Genomic DNA, 14,794 nt, shown 5'->3' on the forward strand with positions numbered 1-14,794 from the left:
AAAAAATAGTTTTTGCCAATCCTAGTCGGAACCGTATTTAGATTCGAGCATTAATGTTTGTGTATTTATACTGTAATATATTGTGATTATTTAATTGCATCTTGAACTGTATTGATTCAATTTAATTATTTGAAAACAGCGTGATACTAAGCACAAACATGTGTTGCTTTATATTATTATTATAAGAACCATAACCATATTTAGATTTGAGCATTAATAATTGTTTAACTGATTAATTGGTGGGGAAAGAAATAAACTTGTAAATAAGTTCGAATTTAACCTAATGTGTATAGCAACCCCAAGGCTGGGACGCAGCGACTAATATACACTGATGGTTATCAAAATAATAGAAAAAATAAGAAAAAAAAAGTCCAATTTATGAGATTAATATGGCGTTGGTCACCCTCAGAACAGCCCTGATGCGACGTGGAATGGAGTCATAGAAGTAATGGGTGATAGCAAGTGAAATACGAACCATTCCGCATGCGAGAGAGGATCACTCCGTTCGGTGCGAGAGAGGATGGAGGTGGAAATTGCACCGGATTCGTGTCTCCAAAACGGACCATAAGTGTTCAGTTACGCTCAAGTCCAGGGATTGGGCGGTATCGGAACATCAGATCTTGCCAAAACAACTCAAGCTATGTGAATGGGCACATCATGATCCTGGAATATGCGTAATTGCCGGGTAACATCTGTACCATAGGATGCACATGATCCTCTTAAAATAGTAACATTATCACGGACGGTGACATGATCGATAATCATCAGCACAGGATATTGTGGTCCACAGCATTACACAGCCGTCTGCCGTGTTTTACGGTTGGGTGGGGACATTGCGGATCAGTCGCTTGTTCGGGCGTACATCACACACAAACACAGCCCTCAGTTTGATATAAGGTGAATGATGACTCACCCAATAATATTACACCTTTTCCGTCATCAGCAGTCTATTTTGCATATTTGCGGCATCATTGGCGTCGTGCTAAAGCGTTATTGTTAACGGTTTCGCTTTTGCATCCTGACCCCTTATGTCCGCGTCACGTAACTCACGGCGGACTGTGATTCTCAACACAGGCTGTAGGAGGTGCTGCTTGAATTCTGTCACTTGCACCGCAACCGCATGACGGTTATAAGTGGTGATCCACATTAATGCTTGGTGGTACTTATCACTGAGAGTTTTTTCCGACCAATGTTCCTTCTTGCCTATGTGATTTTGTTGTAACTTTTGTAGGCTGTCATCACCTTGAACACTATCCTTCGCGACAATCGCATTTTCAGTGTTCGTCACGCTCATACCGCTTAACCGAGCACCAAAATTTGTCCTCGTTAGAAATCAGAGAGGTCACCCATTTTACACTATCACCGTCTGCTCAGTTTACTGCACACTGATGTTCTGCTGCTCCTCACGTAGTCCTAACACACCACCATCAACAGCCTAGACATCTGACGTGTTTCGAAGTTAATCCATTTCTATGATTTTGATAACCATCTATATATATTCATAGTAATATAATCAATGGCATGTAGATGGTAGTATCGTATGTGTAAGTTTTCTCATTTGATTTTTTTAATTATTATTATTTCCTTCCATTACTTTCATTTTTCTGTGCAGAACGTACCGCGAAGCATTGAACTAAAGATTTCATTTTATTTTGATTTACAAAATGTATGATTAAAATTTTACATATTTATTTTCAATCGAGTGCTTGCAGGCCATAGTTACGAGGTATGTTTGAAATGTAATGTTCTGAAATTCTGATAGGTATTTTTTCTTTTCTTTTCAGATCGGCGAAGACTCTTCTGTTGAGAGTAATTTTAGCGTTAATCTAACGAAAATAACGTGGCCCAATAAGACAGCCTTGTTGGAGTACATTAAAGAGGAATTCAATGTTATTACGTCGTACACCGAAATTGACACTGCCAATTACATCACGTTGAAAGTGGGTTATGGTGAGTTTAGTTTCACAGTAGTTATTTAGAATGAAACCAGCAATGTGTTATAACATATTTTTCTAATTGAAAGTAGTTTTAAATAATTAAAACAACGAAGAACAGAGGCAAGTGGAACGTGCAGCTTCTTGCGCCCCGTACTAGAATGTCCGATAGGGTCCTGTATGAACACATCCTGATTTTATCACGAAACGCTGGTCTTTGCTCACCTACATATCTGCGGTATCCATGTTGTCACTGGATCCGAGATAGAAACTACTTTCGTCGATAAATACTACCCAGTCGTTTCGCCACAGCAGTCTCTTTCGACTTCACCAAAGACATTCAATAGTAATTGTAATTGTATGAAAAGAACACAAGAGCGTGGAATTACCTCCAACAATCGATTGTATAATGTTTATGTACTAGTATAAAGGAAGAGGGGGGGGGGGGTTATCACAGTTGTTCTGATCGCACTGCCAGCGTGAACAGTACTTCTGCCCAGGGACTCCTCGATGAGTAGTGGATGCACCGGGAGGAAGGAAGGCCATGTTTGTTGTGAGAGATCTCTGCCTCCCATGGGTTACAGTCGACGCGAGGGGAAATTGTGCGGGGTTGCCATTCAGTTTCTCGCAGCCCTACCGTATGTCCTCACTCGAAATCATTTAATTATTCACTACATATTATCTGTCGTCAATCGTGGCATACAGACATAGACTAGTAGTCTATATACAACGGATCTTCACACAAAACTACACAGTCAACATTTTATCTTCAATGTACTGGCGGCATATTCTCTACAGGTACACACTCTATGGTGCGAATTTCTTTCGAATCGAATTAGAGTCCATCCTTTTTTTCACAGAAACAGTTTAATTGATAAAAATGACAAATGCCGAATTTGAGAGTCCAACATATTAAACTCGCAGTTCGACATAGATCCTGAAGAAATGAATTAGAAAGAGGCAACCGAAATAATTAAATAACAAAGAGGGTTGAGCATGTATCAAATTTGCAGATTTAGAGAGCCTCCGTGCAAGGTAAATAAAGATTGTAGTGCAGTTACGAAGGTTTTGTGCAACCTTCATCCAAGATAGTGGAAGTAGAATTTCAATAATTGCCTTACAATTAAATCTAAACTCACTACTTCATCCAAGATAGTGGAAGTAGAATTTCAATAATTGCCTTACAATTAAATCTAAACTCACTATCTCATTTCTTAAATTAAAATTGAAAATAAGAGATATGGGCCACCATACTACAAACTTTCTCACTCGTGTTTCTTAAATTAATTAATAAATTGTGACATATTGTAGGATTATTATCATTTTAATGAAATGTGATCAGAATTATTATGCAAGTTGTGGGAAATCTTATCTGAAATAAACTCACCCCTTCAGTAAACCAGGCCTTTTGGGTTCTTCACCAAAAGTTAGATTATTCCATACGCTAGGTTTAGTAATATAATATTTCATAGACAAAATACCATGACAGTTTCTACAGATAATTTTGTTTAAAAAAGGCAGAACAAAGCACCTAAATATAAACTACCTTTCCTAAAATTTTGGTGAAAATGGCTTAGACTGTGTTATAGAAACATCATATATTAAAAAAAGTGCTTTAATTATAATTTCAAAATGGGTTGTAAAATTGTTACAAAATTGGGTAAGGACCATGCTTGGTTGCAAGAATTCTACTATATCTGAAAGTATATAGTTTTTCGGAGATTTTTAATTAGGTTTTAAAATGGCTCTGTTTTCATGCAATTGTGAAAAACTTACTTTGGTAGCTCCTTAGTTCAGACAAAATAATATTTGGTGGCTTGTATGTTTTAGCTTCAGAACGAAGTTAACGAGAAAGAGTTTTGAGTAAGCAACCTCAGTTATATATATATATATATATATATATATATATGTATAAACTACTTAGGCGGTTGTCTGTCTGTTGCGAAACGCCTAAACTTCATTCTAACAAGACTCTTAACTTTTTAAAAAATAGCTATTTTTTTAATAGCTAAAAACTTTTTTTTGGATACAGTGTAGAGATTTAACAAAATATTGGGTTCATGAGAAGTTATTTAGTGGTGTATTCTAAAAAAGTTATTTCTGGTCCGTAACCATCTTGGCTAACTAGTAGAACTAAAGTTTTTGGCCCGAAGTGTAAAAGGAACCCATTAACTTACAACTTCGGAGAAGTAAGTTTGCTACGAAAAAACTCATATTGAGATAATGATATTAATACGGAAATCTGCAATATTGAATGCTAACAGCAGTGCATCTAATTTAGATGTGACTTTGCGGAAAGATTTTCGAGATTAACATGCGAAATTATAAATTATTTACCTCATTTTCGTATTTACTTCAAAATAAAAAGGTTAGCGTGGGAGCACCTAACATACAGCAAAGACCTGCCAATGATGGCAGGATACTTACAGTGTATAAAATAAATTACAAGAAAATGGTGAATACATTGCACAGTATAAATGAAAATAAGTTGTTACAACTTTCGTTGACCCAATGCATGAAATGTGCGAGCGGCCCCGGGTTTGATTCCCGGTGGGGTCACTCGGTCGAAAAAGTGTAACAGCTTTTTCAGGCCAGCCATCCTGACTGAGGTTTTCCTGGGTTTTCCTCATTCACACCAGGCAAATGCCGGGGTGGTACCTAACTTATAGGTCTCAGGCCGCTTCCTTCCTTTCCCAATCCTTTATTCCTTCCCTTTCCCCGGATTGTGTGCTCGCCGAGGGACGTCATCCCTCAAGTCGTGAAGGGCTAAATGGCCTTAGATGCCGAAAGCCCAGAAATCCAAATCCTAAAACCCAATGCATGAAATAGTGAGGGATGGATACGAAGGAAAGTTAAATTACGAAGGGCAGTAGGAAAGTTTTACAGTACGATCTTATTTTTTATACTTTTTCAAAGTACTTTCCATCACACATTACACACTTTTCAATTCTTTGAAACCAATCATCGAAGAAACTGCCATCTTCAGCAGAGATCTGGGCACACACATCGTCCCAAGCCCTTAGTAGGGCGTCATCGTTTGTAAAACGCCTTCCTTTCAGTCTGGTCTTCACAAGAGAGATCACCGCGAAGTCACAGGGAGCGAGATCTGGACTGCACGGAGGGTGCTCTAACAGTTTTAGTCCAGTGCTGGCCAAATACTCTGAGCAAACTTTTAAACGGTGCGCTGGAGCGTTATCGTGGTGCCCAACCATGTGCCCATCCTTGAATTTTGGCGCAACTGTTTGAGAGCTGTAAGAAATTTAGGCAGACATTTCTCGTTATACTACTTCTTTGTGACTGTCTTCTGTGTTTCTAAGACAACTCGCTCGAATATTCCTCGCACACAAAAAAATACCGCCACCATTCTCTTCACTGATGTGGACTTTCGAACAGCCACGGGGGTCTCCTCATCTTCGAACACCCACACTTTGATTTGAGGTGGACGGTCAGGACGTCATAGTAATAAAACAAAGTTTCGTCGCCTGTCACAATACTGTTCACAGAAGAAGATTTTCCATTTTTAAATTTTTTCAACATTTCACGGTACCATGAAACACGGTGTGTCATCTGCTCGTCGGTCAAGTCATGAGGTACGCAAAGGGTACAAAGTTTTCTAACTCGAAGGTGATCGCGGAGAATAACACGAACTGCTCTTGCATTAATGCCCAAGCATACCTCTATTTGATACGTAACCCTTCTATCTGTCTCAAGCATTTTCCTTACAGCAGCAATGTTTTGTTCAGTCACAGATGAAGATGGCCGAGCTGACCTTGGAGCGTCTTCAAGGCTGAAATTTCCTTTTTGAAACTTTCGGTACCACCTAAATATCGTTGTACGATGAGGACAATCCTCTCCAAGCACAGGTCCTTCCTCTAAACACTGGTCAACGCTTAAACCACGTGCAAAATTGTAGCGCCAAATTTCCCGGTATTCAGTTTTTGACCATGACGACATCTCCTTCTCATTTCACTAACACAGCTGAAAATCAACTGACATTGAGACAGTGACTAGAGCTTCTACAGTGTGCAGGTTTGAACATGTCTAAACACGCACTAAGTTGCAAATTCCTGTGATGATCCGTTCTGTTCTATTGCAAAACTTTCCTAGTGCCCTTTGTAAACAACAGAAAAGTAGCTGCGAAGCGTTCAGCTGGGCGCCAGAAATGTACTTAACAAAGCACCTAAATAGCAAATCAATGCAAACGTTTCGGCAACAAATTATTACTATTCTCAGGGTGCATTCTTTAATAACTCTCTGCTAAGTTCTCTTTTTTGAATTTTAGTGAATAACAATATATATATATATATATATATATAAGTACCCCGGACAAAAAAATTAGTCACCCCCTCTTGGTACTTACGTTAATACCGTGTAGCGCCGCTCCTGGCCTGGATGCGGTCGGGAAGGGAGTTCACAAGGGTTTGCAAGGCCGTCACATCCAGTTGAACCCACCAACGGAGGATAATATCACGCAATTCCACCAAACGTCGGGGATGCTGATGTCGACGTTTCACCCGCTGTTCCAACTGGCCCCACAGATGCTCAATTGGATTGAAGTCCGGCGATTTTGCGGACCATTCGAGGTGTGGTAGGGTACCTGAGTGTTCCTCAAACCAGTCACATATGGGTCCAGCTCTGTGAACCCTGCTGTTGTTGTCTTGAAAAATGGGGGTGTCTATAGCAAAGTCATCGCGAAGAAAGTGACTGAAGGGCAACACCTGCTCGTCCAGGATGTTCAAATAAACGTGCTGGTTCATGTTCATGGACATCTCAATGAGTGGGCCCAGCCCATAGTACGAAAAACACCCCAGAACATGACAGACCCATCCCCGGCCTGGACCTGACCTTCCACACACTGCGGGTGAAATGCTTCATGTGGCCGTCGGTGGACATGACGCCGGGCGTCATTCGAATACCGGGAAAATCGTGATTCGGCAGACCTTATGACACGGCGCCAGTCTGGTAGTGTCCATGTTTTGATTATTGGCCCACTGCAGTCGAGCAACTTCATGTGCATGTGTGAGCAGTGGCCATTTGGAGGTACCCGACTCCATATGTTCATTGCATGCAGTTCCCATCGCAATGTTCTCTCGCTGACAGGTTGGACTGGGCCTGCATTCACGGACTGCAGTAATTCATGGCGGGTTTGGAAGCGATTTCGATTCACAAGCTTGACAACCCGTCTTCGAGCCCGATCTGTGAGTATCTTTCCGACCACAGTTCTGGCGTCGTGTTTCATGACCACTTGTGTTACACCACTGCTTGTAGACACGTTGAACAGTCGCCGCGAAACACCAACAAATCGGGCAACTTCCATCACTGTGTGGCCATAGGCACGGCCAAACACGATTGTCCCTTTTTGTCAACTCCGTCACGTCCGCGCTCTTCTCTATCTTGCCGCACACACACCGCTTTGATCGATTCTGTGTCACTCCACAGTAATGCCCTCTAATCGCCTCGAGGCATTGTAGGCACGTTTGGCCATGTGATTCGACCAATACGCCATCTGTACCTGTTTGGCGACACAGCCTTGCTCTTGCGCGGGGGTGACTAAATTTTTGTCCGGGGTGCTTATAATATAATATAATGTAGGAAGTAAGCTAGATAGCGTATGCAAGATGTTGTTCTTAAGATTTTTCACATAATATATAAATAAGGGTGCCCAACGATTATGAAGTCTTACACTACGCGTCCAAATGTTTGGCTTATCAGGAAAGCTTTGGAAACGGGTATTAATTCAAATAACAGCAATTTGGAGGTACTAAAGGAATGAGCTTAGGAAAGAGCCTTGGGGTATTTGCATTGCTTGTTAAATTGCCTTGTTAACGTATGCTATCTTCTTATGATTTTCATCTAAAATTTAAGCAGTAGAACATCAAAACAGTAGAGATAATTATTAGTGATAATTAAAACATTTCTTTTGAGTTTCATGGGTTTTAACCGATGAAGTTTTTAAATTGAGTGTTTTTATAATAGTCTTTAAACAGATGTGTGTAAGTTACATATCGATACACAACAATCATTACAATTCTATCATACTTTACCCTGAATAACCAGTGCGAATATCAGTCAGAATCGCAAGGAAGAGACCTTTAAAATCTGCGTCTTCTTCTCAGCATTAAATTATTTCTACTGTTTTGATAAAAATAATGAGAAGATATTCTGGATAAAAATAATGAGAAGGTAGCATACTTTATTAACAAAGAAATTTAATAGCAAATATTCAAGAATCATAAACGTTATTTCTGCAATGGAGTAAAGTGATTACAATATGTGGTTCTACAAGGTGTCTCAGAAGTCTTATGACACAGGGTAACTCTGTTATTATCAGAGTTACAACAAAATGTAAGAGGAAAAACCGTCTCCAAATATGATGCTTTCAATCTAAAGTGAAGGAGTTTTTTTTTTGTTTTAAATCGGTCGAGCTGTTTGGGCTGTACAATCTTTATGCGCCTATGAAAATGCAACGTTGCTATTTACCTGGACCCACAACATAAGTAAATGAAGTTACTGTTTGAAATGAGGGCTAACCATCGACACGTTAGCGTAAAAATAGTAACTTCATTCACTTATGTTGTGGATCCAGGTAAATCGCAACGTTGCATTTTCATGTAACATTAAGCACATAAAAAGTGTACACTTGTACAGCCCAAACGACTCGTCCGATTAAAAAAAAAAAATCTTCACTTTAGATTAAAAACATTATATTTGGAAACGGTTTCCCCTCTTACATTTTGTTGTAACTCTGATAATAACAGAGTTAGCCTATGTCAGGGGACTTTTGAGACACTGTTCGGGATGCATGCACGAAAGCATTTCCCATTATTTACTAAACCTTCCTTGCGCCTCGCTACTTGTTGTTTGTTTAGAGGAATGAATCGTAACCTGATTAAAATATAGCTAATTTAATTAACAAAATATTTAATATACACTAGTGGACACAGGTATGTATGTGAAGTTCTCACTGAATGTTTTTATTGCAGCACAATAGTTCGACACAAGACACATCCACCACACACGTTTCGACTGTCCAAAAAACATACACACACTGCCCTTCGTGGCAGCTCATGTTCACTTTCTACAAAAAAGGGGGAGAAAAAGGCCATCCTTCGAGAGCGAAGGGAGCCAAGGACACTGACCATAGCCTGACATGTATTCTGCTACGCTATAGCTGTTCAGACTTAATATTTTGTAAAAGAAAAATACTCAACAGACACCCTGTATTAGTAACAGACTTTAGGAATTAGATTTCTGGGCTTTGGGCATCGATGGCCATTTTGCCCGTTACGTTTGAGGGATGATGTCCCTCGGCGAGCACACTATCCGGGGAAATGGAAGGAAGAAAGGATTGGAGAAGAAAGGAAGCGGCCTGGGACCAAGAAGTTAGGTGCCACCCCGGCATTTGCCTGGTGTGAATGAGGAAAACCACATTCAGAGTAGCTGACCTGAAAAAGTGTTTTACACTTTCGGCCGAGTGCCCCCACCGGGAATCGAATCCGGGACCGCTCGCACCGAAGGCGAGAACCTTTGCGACTACGCTACGCGGGACCACAAGTAACAGACTTCTTAATGGTCACAATTTGTCGCTGGAATGTTTTTGCCATGTAGGTGATTACGTGAATACATTTTTGTTTTGATTAGTTGATATGAATCGTATTACATCAATAAAAATTATTATAAAGAAATTTTGTATGGATTGCAATATAGCTCACATGTAGACGCTTTACAGTTCCTTCTCCGTGTCTAATAAACGTTTACCAAAGGTACTTATACCAATGTATTTTATAGGCGTTGCTTTGTTATGTTTGTACTATTTTCTGGTCAATAATTTTTTGTCCGCACTCATCCCGCGATTCCTAATTGCTTCAATTATAGAAACGTATTTTTTCTTTACGTTCTTTCTTCTCAAGTGTGAATCATTATTTACGAACACTTATATTTGCATTTATTATGTAATACATATTTAACTTTATATTACTGCAGGTTCACAAGATTCGGATGAGTGTGATTTAAAATCTCTGCAGGGAAGTCGTGTAGTAACTGCGTCGCAGAAGGTAGAACAAAAAACCGAAGGATGCTTCCATGAAGACTATATTGGTTCCAAAAGCTGGTAAGTAATAATAATAATAATAATAATAATAATAATAATAATAACGTGTTCTGCAGTATTAAACAGTTCACGGCTGCACTTTGTTGCTAATATAGCATATGGCTAATGACTCGAATAACTAAACGGATACTTGAACTTAAACTGCTATTCTAGCGGTGAACTGTCTCGTAACTGCTGATGTTTCTGAGTTATTTTTAGTTCGAGTTTTTTACATTCGTTTGTTACACAGCACTACTGTATCTATACTCTGTTTTCGCTTTACTTTAAAGTGAAATCTTTACTAAGATTAAAGAAACTACGAAATTACTTAATTATATTACACAACTTTACGACATGGCCATTCAGCCTCTCACAACCGTTCCGTACGTCAACGCTTGAAATCATTTCATTATTCATTAGGTCATCGTCTGGCTTGCAGATGGAGACTTGTAATTTATATACAACGAATTTACATATGTAATAACACTCACCTTTTTATTAAGTATAAGAAATTTTTTCCTGTGGGTGTTACACAATATAGAAAGCCGAAATTGCCTTGATTTGAATAAATTTCATTAGAATACATTAGATATAGACGAACAATATTATTGTTGAAACAATTGGATCTGGCTTAAATGAAATAGCTAAAATGGAACTGAGGCCGGTAATGTGTAAGTAAAATGGGATATTTTATTAGGGTTAGCAACTCTGCTTATAGCGCTAAGGCATGCAAAAATGCCATAATATAATTCATGTAATGCGACTAAGAGTTGAAAAAAAGTAGGTGAGGAGAGATAATGGTGCTACGGAGAGTGACCTTGATACCCTGGTTTAAAGTGAACTAATATACCAGTGTACAGAACATAAATTAATAGCAAAATTATAGGCAAAACTATTGGCTACGAAGAACACATAAGAAATAGAATTCATAATGAAGTGGTTCAATACACACACAAGGTATATTTTTCTAATCTAAAATGGAACATTTCAAACTAAAAATGAAAATTAATAAACACTATATAATAATAGTAAGAAATACAGATTTCGAATCTGAAGACCCGTGAAAACAGATATAATTTCAAAATACACCTAAGACATGTGGAAAACATCTGTATTTCCAAATTAGGTCAATATATACAGATTGAATTGTTTAGACCATTATGTTTAAAATATTGTAAGTAACATGTGTCATAGTATTTTATTTGCTAACCGTTTAGTGTTTTAAAAATATAATAGAAATAATTTGATTTTCAGCGATGTGTATGTTGTGGAGATGGATCCAGGAACACGAAGCCAACCAAATCCAGTACCTGTTATTGTTTTACTACAGGGTGAAGGGCCTAAACCCATACCACGTAATGTCACACTTGTGCTCAAATCCCGCCATCGAATCAAGTGGCAATTTGGTTCTCAGGGTGTAGAGGGCGAAGTGGTCTTAGTTGTAAGTTATTTTATTTAAGTATGTAAATAATTAAGATTAGATATGAATTGAAATAATTTTTGTAAGTACATGATATTGAATGTATGTATAATACATATCTGATTAACAAAAGGAAACAAAATAGACATAATTAAAGTACGGGGAGAGACCACAGAGTAACGCGTACTTTTATTTTTCCTCAAAAAGTTTCATAGATACCTAGGTAGTGTGTACGCCATGAAGATATCGGTATCTGACCTGTTTCTCAACAGAAAACAGAAATGCTTGACACATTTCTCGCTGCATGTCACTAGTTTTAGAATACTTGATCATAGAGCTTCATTTTTTAAGGTTATTTTCTCCTTGTCTTTTTTTTTTTCTTTCTTTCTTCTTGTTTCAACTCAGGCACAAGTAACTGGTGTTAGCCGTTCGAAATAAACCCCAACTTTGCGCACATATGCTGGCTACTGTGTTGCGTTCACAAAACAAATTCTTACGGTACATCATGGACTGGTATATGGGGACTGTTTTGAAGGCATTTCTGATTGGTTTCATCACAATATTTTTTTCTTTTTTGGGCGCCGTAATTTCGTTTTTCGGCCTTATATGCGTCGTACTGAGATCTATATGCTAGAATCACCAGTGAACTGAAAATACTTCAAATTGAATTCATAAGGTTGAAATTTGCTTGACTACAAATGTACGTATCATATTTACATATAGATATATTATTAAATGTTAACAATGTATATAAAAGTATGTAAATAATAGTCATATGGAATATTCGCTGTTTGTATGATAAACACAATATATTAACGAACCAGTTGTAATATTTTCCATAAATAGAAGCTTTGCTTTGTATATAATTAAATACAAACTTATTAATTGCTGAGCAAATATTTTTTAAACATTTGTTTTAATATTTTTTTTGTTTTATTAATGTTAAGTTGTAATTTGTTTTGTTTATAAATATAAAAAATAATTAATTTTTTAATGTAAATATATTTTTTTGCTCAGCAGATAAGTTTGTATTTAATTAACAAACCAGGCTTGGAAATCGTGATTAAAAAAAAAAAAAAAAAAAAAAAAAAGCTGACACTTCCCAAGTAGAGAAACAGAAGCATTTACTATTTATACCGCATTGAGGCTATTAGTTGATAGTGCATTTAGACATGAAAAATCATTCTAAAACCTTTGTCTGATTCGTCTGCCATTATCTGTTTGATGGCCAAGAAAGTTTATAATTGAAGTATAGGTCTTAAATGTGGGGAAGAGTTGTTAACATTAACTAAAAGATACAGCTAATCGTACAGTGCGAATTAACTAAAAGATACAACTAGCCTTATAGCGCCCATGCCTTTATTTTTGCGATATGATTTCAAGGGCCTCGCGTTCTCTCACCTTCGGACGCTAAGTGTACAAAAAACAATAGCACAGAACTTTATTTCATAATTAACAATACATAAAACACAAGTCATGAAAAGAAAAATTACTATCTAACAATCGTACTACTCATGTGTACCGAAAATATTAAGAATCTTAATAGAAATAACTGAAGTCAGAAATACAACTGTCAGTATATACTTTACAGATTATAAGTGTATGTAGATTTTACCACTTCGTAACTCTGTGATGGAATTTTTAAAATATCACGCCCCTGGGTATATGCATAATGGGAATTGAAAAGTACGTTCAGTTTCATATTAATTCAAATTTTTGAATGAAACCATTGATAATACAGTCCCAATTCTTGTCTAGGTTGTCTTCATCCAAATATAACCTCTTTCGATTTTATATATTCGCAATAAGACTTAAACACATTCCTTTCAATATACGAGATTTTTTTGCCCTTTGTGATACTATGATTAGACACACGTAGATGTTTGGATAGACCTGAAACCGCAGAATTCTGATGGTTAGAGTCCCTTGATCCTAGTGTCAAAATTTATCTTAGTCATGCTAATGTATGAGCCTTGACATTGACAAATAGCTTCGTAGATTCCTATGTGTATAAGACTTTTGACATTGTTTTTAAAGCCTGTAAAATGTTTCTTGATATTATTTGGAGATTTAGAACTTGCTTTTAAACTTTCTTTACAATTTCAATCCATTTGTTACCAGAATTATTGAAAACTTAATGATTGGATATCCAAAGCTCATTTTGTCAGTTTTTCCAAAGTACCCCAAGAATATCCATTCACTTCTCTCAATTAAAAAACAACTTCAATGTTAACAAAAAATTGGCTACTTACCAACGATTCCTCCCTTGAAAAATTTAAAGATTTTTACGTTTCGGAACTCTCAGCTGGTTCCTTCCTCAGTGGCAAGGTAAAAAGGATTAAAACGGAAAGGAGTAAAACCAGGAATACATACCACTATATAAAAGTAACGTACAAAAAAGATCCTGAGATGAAAAGAGCAGAGTGAAAAAAGAATGAACTGAATAAAATACTGAATAAAACTGAATAACTGAATACCTTATTTAGTATTCAGTACCTTTGTACGTTACTTTTATATAGTGGTATGTATTCCTGGTTTTACTCCTTTTCTCTCCTTTCCGTTTTAATCCTTTTTACCTTGCCACTGAGGAAGAAACCAGCTGAGAGTTCCGAAACGTCAAAATCTTTAAATTTTTCAAGGGAGGATTCATTGGTAAGTAGGCAATTTTTTGTTAATTTTGAATATCCCCCCATGCGCCTATGCAATCATAACTTCAATGTTACTTTTGCTTTCCTCCTGCCGGTCTATAATTGTAGAAAAAAATTTCATTCATAAGTTAGCTTTAATTTTGAACGATTAAACTGATTTACTGCGTGAAATTCTGTATAGATTTTATGTGAATTTGTTATTCTTTCGACTGAGCGTTAAATGAAGGAAGTCCACTTTATTAACACTTAAACTCAATCGTAAATTAAATTTTTGGATGTATAGAATTCAATTCGGGAGGCACAACTATGCAATTGTTCATTATTTTATAAACTATAACTACGTCATCTACATATCTGTAATACTTGATATATTTGTACTGTTCTCTTTTCAAAACGTTGCATTCAAAATGATTCATAACTATATTAGCCAGTAATGGAAATAATGGGTTACCCACAGCTAGTCCATCCATCTGTTTATATATATATCTTACCTTAGAACTTAAAGTAATTGGTGTTTAGACAAGTCTCCTACATTTTTATTATTTCGTAAATTTCTAAAGCATTAAGTTTATTGTTTTAACCAAAGTGTAGTAAATTCTAAGGTTAAATTTATCGGAATAGAGTGACAATTGTCAACACGCTTATGTTTACGTTAATTAAGTTTCATGATATTTTCGGTATGTGTAAATGATAGGATTATTTA

General features: G+C 37.0%; 1 protein-coding gene across 3 annotated transcripts in view; it reads left to right on the top strand.

Annotated features, from left to right (window-relative positions):
• The window catches only part of LOC145674205 (transforming growth factor beta receptor type 3-like), a 118,973-nt gene that overhangs the window by 49,288 nt on the left and 54,891 nt on the right, over positions 1–14,794 (top strand). For all 3 annotated transcript variants that reach the window (XM_081744037.1, XM_081744038.1, XM_081744040.1), the window contains exons 6-8: positions 1,785–1,950; positions 9,918–10,044; positions 11,278–11,464. In XM_081744037.1, the coding sequence (XP_081600163.1) occupies positions 1,785–1,950; positions 9,918–10,044; positions 11,278–11,464 (480 nt within the window). The remainder of the gene's footprint in view (positions 1–1,784; positions 1,951–9,917; positions 10,045–11,277; positions 11,465–14,794) is intronic.

This window comes from Thermobia domestica, chromosome 2 (genome assembly GCF_964235325.1).
Source record: "Thermobia domestica chromosome 2, izTheDome1.hap1.1, whole genome shotgun sequence".
NCBI lineage: Eukaryota > Metazoa > Arthropoda > Insecta > Zygentoma > Lepismatidae > Thermobia > Thermobia domestica.